The following is an 8,729-nucleotide window of genomic DNA, read 5'->3' as shown; positions in this document are numbered from 1 at the left end:
GGGCATCTGCACTCGAGTGTCACACACAGATACAAATCAATAAAAAGTAAATCCTAAAGAGGAAATAAACCATGGGAGTTGAGCCCCAAACCCTCTGACAGTTTCACTCCACTCTGACAGTTAAAGTGTAAATTCCCTCCCCAAGGTAAAGCCCAGTGCTATCTGGACCTAAGCCACCCCTCCACACAGGCCCCTCCCCTCTCCCTCACCTCTGATCACAGGCCTTCTGTCTGCCCTGATACTCATATCTCAGCCCTTTTCCAGGACACCTCTATGCCCAGGTCTTTGCAAGCAGGCAGTCTCTACATTCCAGACTGCTCAAAGGTCACCTCTGCAGAGAGGCCTATCCTGATTTCAGTTTCCTCCCCTNCAAAAGCACATCCTATCCCCAAGTTAGGCATAACCTTGACTTATCAGTTCCTGGCACACCACATGACATAATCACCTTTCTATCAGTGATTATCAACTAGGGAAGAGCCTTTTACAAATATAGAAGCTCCAGGCCTCACCCAAAATACATGAAATCAGAATTCAGGAGAGCAGAACCAGGTTCTTCCAGTCCACAGACACCCCCTCCCCCACCAGGCAACTCTGAACACAGCCAGGAGTCAGGGCAGCCTACAACAGTACTTTCAAACCCTGGTGCACACACTGCTCCTGAGAGTGCTGTTAAAAGCTGACTCTGATTCCACAGCTCTACCCTGGAATCTGAGGCTCCACAAGTTCCACACCACACTGACTGGTGCTGTCAGGTGAAGCATTTTGGAGTTGCAAGGGTCTAAAACTGTGCTCATCACCAGGACTTCCTGCAAGTGTGTAGAACAAAGTCCTGAATCTACGTCATACAACGGAGCGGCCACCAACCCATGTGGCCACCAAGCATCGGAGACCCAGTAATGTTAGCAAAGAGCTGACTTCATTCTTGGGCTACAACGCTGACCAAAAGCCAAAAGAACAGGAATGTATGTCCCCCACCATGAAAGGCCTCTGTAAATTCTTGGCCTAAGCAGCCTTCTGCAGCCTGGATGGAAAAGAAAANTCCACCAAAGGCCTAGTTGGTCACCAGCCCAAGAGGGGATAAATATTTCCCTAAGGTAGGGACACAGATATGGAAGACTGGATTAAACCACCTTGGAGCCTCTTTCACCAGGCTTCCATTCAAGGCCCTTTCATCCACATCCCTGATCACATGTAAGGGGTCCCAGTCTTCCTGTTCTCTATATCATTGCCATAGATGCTCTCCCAGACATGGCCTCATGTTACTGATCTGCCTGGAGAATCGGTTTCTCCCCCACAGAACCACAGATTCTTTCCAAGAGAAGAGATGTCTAATCCCTTCANCTAACACACAGCAGCAGGTCCCAAATGAACCACAGCAAGAGCTGGGACACACAAGGAGTGGTATCATAGTAACTGCACTACTAATCATAAAAGAGAAATTGAATTCAGGTGGAGGGAAGCCAGTTCCACCCTAACTGATTCAAGACGTTCCAGATACACCAATTCAGATTTCAGGGCAGCATATGATGGCTTGTTAACCTATAACCTTCCAAGGATACACTGAGAAAAAGGTGGCATCCTTCTGACCATAGATCCAAAATATGTTAGCCTGGGATTCTGAAGGAGCTGGTTTATAAACAAGTCACAAAGGACTACGACTCAGAATCAAATGCAAGGCCAGTTCCCACTGGAACTGCTGGGCGGAGTCTGGCCCCATGAACAGCATCCCCCTGAGAGTCTGTACAGTCCAGATGTTCATTCTTCTTTTGCAGTTAGAACAGCAAAGTGATTTCCAAGGTAACCAAGGACAACAGAATAAGAGAGTCATGGCCCCGGAAGGAAGAAGATTAAATTTTAATACTTAAGAGTCAATATCAAATCTATTTTTAAAACTACATCAATGCCAAATAAGCAGGGTAGGAATGAATGGAGCTATGAAGAAGCCCTAACAAACAACAGGAGTATCCCAAGAATGCACACAATGTTTCTCTATTTTCAGAGTATTTTGAAGTAACCAGAGGCTCAAATAAACTAAGATACAAAAATCAAAGCCGGGAAGGGGGTGGGGGTGGCACAGCTCAGTTTTCAGATTTATGCCACAACTACTTATTTTCTCCCTTATTTACAAAGCACAAAGCTGACACCAGTTGTGCTCTGCACTTTGCAAACTGTGCAAAATAAGTCACCAAGAGAAAGTCATCAGGAAGTGCATAGTTTCAAACCAGCTACACTCTCACCTGTTACCAAGACAATAAGCTCCTTAGGGAGAATGCATAGGGGCTGGGAAGACAGCTTAGGGAGTCTGATGCTTGCTACAGAACCTTGTGAACCTGTGTGGGGATCCCAGGGATTCAGGGGGAGCAGAGACAGGTGGTGGGGAACCAATTCAGGAAAGCATTGCAATGTCAGCCTCTGGCCTTGGTTAGCATAGGAGCCAACACACACACATACACACACACACACACACACACACACACACACCCCTAGGGGGAGGGACAACAGTTTCCATTATATACTCACCTTCATCCATTCATCCACTTCCTTCTCCCTTGCTCCACTCTCATTCCAGGGTCTGTATATCAACTACAGTGAAATCTGGTAAAGCATTTACTAAGTCTACTGGGTACTGTACCAGAACCTTCAGAAATAGGCATGATTATCTAGACTGTGAACTGGACTGAAAACGGTAAAAGTGTGTGTGGGCAGGGAGGGTCTTATCCCAATTCATATAACTGGAAAGTGATGGAGCCTGTCTTGGAGGTGGCTGATCTAGCAAGGGACAGTTTTGAGAAAGCACCATCACTAAGCATTAGCTAAAACCATGCAGTTTGTGAATGCAGCATCCAGCCGAGTTCAAACTCCACCTGCTGTGTCTATAACCTGAACTAATCTCCTAGCCTCAAATTCCTAGCACATCATGGATAGAGATTAAACACAACAGTATGATACTTGTAATACAGGCCAGGCACTGGCTAACTACTGACATTCTAGCTACAGGTGTGTAAGCCAAGAAAGCCTATTTCAGTCAGAAAATGACNATGGCTAGACATACCCTCCATTGGAAGCAATCAGGTTTGCTAAAGTTAATCAGATAAGTTTACTAATTCCATAACTCATTTAAGTAGAAGACCAGGGACTTATTTTTTTACTCATATTTCTATGAAATGTGTAACTTTATGTATGTCACAAAACCTACCCTGATGTCTCATCTCGCCATAAAAAGACATTTGCTTAAAGCCCAAGTATTGTGAACATTATTACATTAGACAGAGAACAACTTTTTGTTTTGGAAGTGAACATTAAATAATGTACGAGGAGAAAGAAAGCATTATTTAAAGTAATCCATGCTGAGTCCTTTCACCCTTCAACTTAGTTCATACACACTATTATCCTAGAGTGGATGCTGGCTTTACTTAAAATGAAATAAGCCTGCAAAGATTTCAGTTTTTCTGTTTCCAACTCAAATCCATTTTCTGCTTAGGAGGCTGAGTGAAGCAAGGCTGCAATTTAACAGAATGACCTAATCCAGTCTCTCTTTAATCTACTCAGTAACTGAGCTCTTGGGTAATCTCCTGCACTGCATGCAAAAAGCATGCAAAAGCAGCTTTGGGTTCATCCACTATAAACTAAAATTAATTAGAGAGAGGCCATGCCAACTTTAATTGCAACTCCTATTTTCCTGGCTTTCCAACATCTGCCAGTATTAGTGATAGTTAACTGATTCAATACAATGAGAGAAACACCCTTACTTTATAAACCATTGCTTTCTTTTAAGGACATCACACACAAGTGTCCTTCCCATAGAGGGAGTCCTACCCTTTTGTATGCATTCACTTTCATAAGCATTAATGATGTATTTTCAAAACACTGTGACTATCTTCCTAGTGTTTTTCAAGGGCCCTCATGGGGGAGGGGCTCTCATTCCCCTTACCCCCCACCTGCCACATTAAAGGCATCAGTGGCACCTAAAGGCCAGGCTGACAAAAGTGGACTAAAGCAATCTGCTCTCACTTTAACTCTCTACAAAAGATTTACAGGCAGATCTTTTGGAATAGGGATGAGAGGAAAGAAAGGGGGGCAGTGAAGGAGAAGAATGGATACCCTAGCTACACTTCCAAAAGCAGGATGCTAAACCTAGTATTTTTCATTGAGTCTAGTCCTGACTGTGTAGGTCTACAAAGACAAACATTTTACACGAAAGAAAAAGTTTAGTTCTTTTTTTTTTCCTCAGGCAAAGCTTAATAGTGAATGCTTTGTTCAAACAAGGGGAAAGGATGTAATGACATAGCTTAATTTAAAAGCTCTCTGAAGACGAACCTCTGGCACAAGTATTTTAAAATATCTACTTCCATCTTAAAATTCTGACCAAAGGAAATGTAGTCATCGGTTCACTAGTGCTACACGTGTGTGTCTNNTTCTCCAGCTACCTATTGTGAGTACAGCTGGACGTGCAATGCCTACAGAGCCCACAACATGCAACTCTAAATTCTGTTGTGGAAGCAAAGAAAATGATGTAAGTGAGGCTATCCCAAGCCACGGCCAGTCTCAATCCCTGGACTCATGCAACCTCTTCCAAGCCTGCTTCAATTTTCAACCCAAGCTGCCTCCTTCTCGCAATCCCTCTTCCCCAGGATCTGGAGAGCTCGCGGCTTAGCCACTCAATACAATGACTATGTACCTTGAAAGCCCTTGCTATAGCAGGCCTTTTCCAGGTTAAGGGCAAAGGATCTGACCATACTGTCAACAGGCATCACACAGGTAGCCCAGAAGCGGCCACCAAAGGTCTTTTGGACCTCAAATCGCCAGTTCTCCACGTCCCTCCATAGAGCTGCCCTGAAGCACGCAGTGAGAACTGCCAGGCCTCCCAAGCTGGGATGGGCACCCTTGCCTAAGCAGCTTGGGGTCCCCTGGATCTGCTCTGCTTGTTGGCTCAGAACACACAGCTGCCCCCGCCGGGCCACTTCTGGAACAAGTTGGAAAGGTCTGCGCAGGGAGACCCATCACTCCGGGGCACGTAGAGCTCGCAGGGGTCCCCGACTCCCAGCCGCCACGGACTCTGCAGCCGAAGTTGACCTCGCCGAGGATGGGAGCAAAGGACCTGAAACCCTACGAGGGAAATGGGAGCAGACAGGAGGGTTCCCAAAAAAGGCCCAAGGTGGCCAAGCAGCCTCTCCCTAGAGAAGGGAACAAAGGGCTTCTGTGTCGGGCACTGCTGGTCCGGCTGCGTCCGGCTCTGGGGGACCAGAAACTTTTCCCGGGTGTGGGCGCAGGCGGCGAGAACAGAGCATCGGGCACCAGGCGCTGAAGCCTAGCGGGTCCCCCAGGGCGCAACGCGATCCACGCGGCCCTAGCCTCCCGACCCGCGCCGGCGACGCTACCGCTCACCTCCTCGATGGCCGCCACGGTGTTCCGGCACTGGGCCGTACGCGTGGTGAAGCTAGAGGCCGTGGGCGCCTTGTAGTCCTCATGGGTCTCGGCCACGAATTCCGACACGGAAATCTGGTCCGGCATCGCCGCGGCGCCGGGGCGCGGACTGCCGCCGCCTCAGTCGCCCAGGGCGCGGGCTCCGACCCCGCCGCCGCCGCCGCTCGGGGACGCGGACAAAGGGGAGCGCGGAGCGCGGGAGCCGCCGCAGGGCGCCGGAGCCACCGCGGGACGCACGGTGGGAGCAGGGGCGCGTACAGCCCGCAGCTCTGCCCGCTGTGCTCCGGGAGCCGCCGCCGCCGCGTCTTCTCCGAGCGAGCCCAGACGCGGGCACACACAGCCGGCGGGAACTGCCCGCCACCCAGCCGCTGGCCCCGACGCCTCCCGCGGAGAGGGGCGGGTCCCGGCTGGGGAGGGGGCGGTGGCCGGCTGGGTGGGGCGGGGCGCAGGCCCGGCCTCCAATCCGGGCGCTCGCCGCCACCGCGAGGCCGAGAACCAGAAGCTGCAGGAAGGAGGGCGATGTGCGCTCCGGGTCGGTCAGCGGCTGTGGGCAGCCGCATTGTGTCTGCCTTCGGGACCTGCTGGGGTTCGAGGGCGCGCCCTTTCCCGGGCTGCGGTGCCCGGCTCCCACCCTGCACCCGCCATGACCTCTAGCAACGTTACTCAGAGGGCGTGGAGTGGAATCCGGGATACTGGCTTCCCGGCTGAAGGGGAGCCCACCCTTTTGCTCCCCAATTCCACCCTTGGGCTCAGAACCCCCTGAATTCCCCACCAGAACCTCAGGGAAGGGCCAGTGAAGACAGTGTGGGTAGTTCGCCCCCTACAGGTCAGTGAAATCCTCCAGGGCACTTTAGTGGGACAAGAGATAGGGACAATTGGGGATGCAATGATAGGGACCCTGTTCTTTCTGTGCACCTTCTCACAGTCTTAAGAAGCCAGGGGTAAAGGCAGATATTTTTGCATAGGGAGTTGACCATGGTACAGGCCGAATGGAAATTCAAACCCATGACCTTCGACTTGGAAGNATACTCCAACCCTTAGTAAAGGTCGTGTTCCTTAGGCTTGAACAATTAGGGACACTCCCAGTTACTTGAAGGCAGTTTTAGAGTGACAGGCTAGGCTTCACACTGAGAAGATCATATAATGCACTGATGTGCTGTCGGAAGTGGGGGATACCCAAGAGAACCAGAGGGAGAGCATGAGAGGTAGTCGGGGGTATTGTACCTGATGGTTCTCAGAGAGTACTCCAACCCACAGCTGACAGATCACAGACACAACTAGGCCAATAAGTCATCTGAATTAGGACATTTTTGTCTATATCTCATTCAGAAATTCTCAGCTGTATTTTAAAAACCCAGAGGTTCTGAAGACACTAGTCAAAATTCACACCCTCTAACTCCCCGAGGCAAGAGGCATGGTTACTGCTGCTGCCAACAATACAGCCTAGAGAAACTTTACAAAAACCTTTTGTGTGTCTGAAAAGGAGGGAATGTGAGGGACATTGTAAACCCAACATGGGAGATAAAAGTGGTCTCCTGCTGTCATAGGACAGTAGACCAGTCAATCTTTTTAAGGCTCCCATGTACAAATCCGCTGTATGAGGTGGCAGCTGGGGTCAGACATTATGTATGGCTTCTGGTATTTTACCAGCACTGCGTGTGAATAAGTTCAGCCTTCAAAAATAGCTGTGCCAGTGGGTAGCTTTTATTCCTGCGCTAGGCAATAAATTGCAATCCCAAAACTCTGCAACTCTCTGCCACTTTCCTCCGCTGTCAACATCCATCCATTTAGTGTCTCAAGAACACACCTATCTCAGCGTGTATGACTTGAGGGTATTGTGCTATAGTACAGGCTCTCCTGCACAAGGCAATTTTCTGATCCCTCTACTTCTCTTCCCACCCATAAGTCTTTTTGTTCTTCTCTGAAATTGAAGACTCTTCCCTGTAACTTTTCAAGGTTTTATTTTTGGAGACTTGGTCTCTGTGATGCCTTGGGAAGTTAAAGAAAGTAGTGTTTTTCCTTGGCATAATACAGTACCAGTCAAACTAATCAATGTGTCTAACACACACACACACACACAGACACATACAAACACAGACACATAGAGAGACACACACAGGCACACACAGACACAAATACACACACAGGGAAACACACATATACACACAGAGACACACACATACACACACACACACACATACAGACACAGACACACAGAGATATACACAGAGACACACATACATACACACAAACACACACACATACACACACACACAAACACATATACACAAAGACAAGAACAAAAATTTTAATGCATCAAGAGAAGATGCTGATATTACCATTAGAGACATGGACACCACTGTTTATTTTTTAAAATACCTGAAATATCTATTTTTAAAAATAATTCTTGTTGGGCATAGTGCCACATCCCTTTAACCCCAGTACTCAGGAGTCAGGGGCAGGTGGATATCTATGAGTTTAAGACAGACATGTCTACAAAGTGAGTTCCAGGATAGCCAGGGCTCTATACAGAGAAANCCTGTCTCAAAAAATATGTAATAATTCTCAATGATGAAATTGTCCTAAAACTGAATTGAGGCAATATACAATCTCATTTATCCCATACCATACAAACATTGATGGTTTGCTGTAAAATATAAATTCCTTTGATCATATAGTATTGTTCTAGACCTCACTAGGGGCTGGTTCAAAATATATACCATGTAAAACTGTTACTTTTAAAATCTGAGAAATTATGAATCCATATATATTTGAGCCTATATTTTTCATATAAAAGACTATAGTCCTATTTTTTTTTAACCTTGAGTGTACTGGTCTGTTTTTTGTTGCTATAACATACCTGAGGTTGAAATTTTTGAAGAAGAGGAGGATGGCTAGGATGTTGCCCAAGTGGTACATTGTTAGTGCTTGTCTGGAGTATATAGAGCCTGTGGGTTCATCTCTACACTGGGAGAAAAATAAGAACAGCAAGGGGAGGGGAGAGGGGAGGAATTTAGCTGTGGTTTTGGAAGCTGCCCTGGTTAGTTTTGACTAACTTGACACAAACTGGAAGGGGAATCTCAGTCAAGGAATTGTTTCCATCAGATTGGGATGCAGACATGTCTGTATGACATTTTTGTGATTATTAATTGATGTAGATGGGCCCACTCCACTGTGGGTGGCACAATTCCTAGGCAGGTGAGCCTGGGCTGTGTAAGAAAGAGGCTAAGTAAATCAAGAAAGGCAAGCCAGTAAGCATCATTCCTCCACGGTCTCTGCTTTAGCTCCTGCCTCCAGTTCCTGCT

General features: G+C 47.7%; 1 protein-coding gene across 4 annotated transcripts in view; it reads right to left on the bottom strand.

Moving 5' to 3' along the window:
* The window catches only part of Asap2 (ArfGAP with SH3 domain, ankyrin repeat and PH domain 2), a 156,684-nt gene extending 150,871 nt beyond the window's left edge, over positions 1-5,813 (bottom strand). For all 4 annotated transcript variants that reach the window (XM_029541189.1, XM_021202007.2, XM_029541190.1 and 1 more), the window contains exon 1: positions 5,386-5,813. In XM_029541189.1, coding sequence (XP_029397049.1) covers positions 5,386-5,511 — 126 coding nt within the window. In that variant the 5' untranslated portion in view covers positions 5,512-5,813. The remainder of the gene's footprint in view (positions 1-5,385) is intronic.
* Positions 5,814-8,729: the final 2,916 nt, after the last annotated feature.

The sequence above is a fragment of the Mus pahari genome, chromosome 7, assembly GCF_900095145.1.
Source record: "Mus pahari chromosome 7, PAHARI_EIJ_v1.1, whole genome shotgun sequence".
Classification (NCBI taxonomy): Eukaryota; Metazoa; Chordata; class Mammalia; order Rodentia; family Muridae; genus Mus; species Mus pahari.
This window is presented reverse-complemented; position numbering and strand designations above follow the sequence as displayed.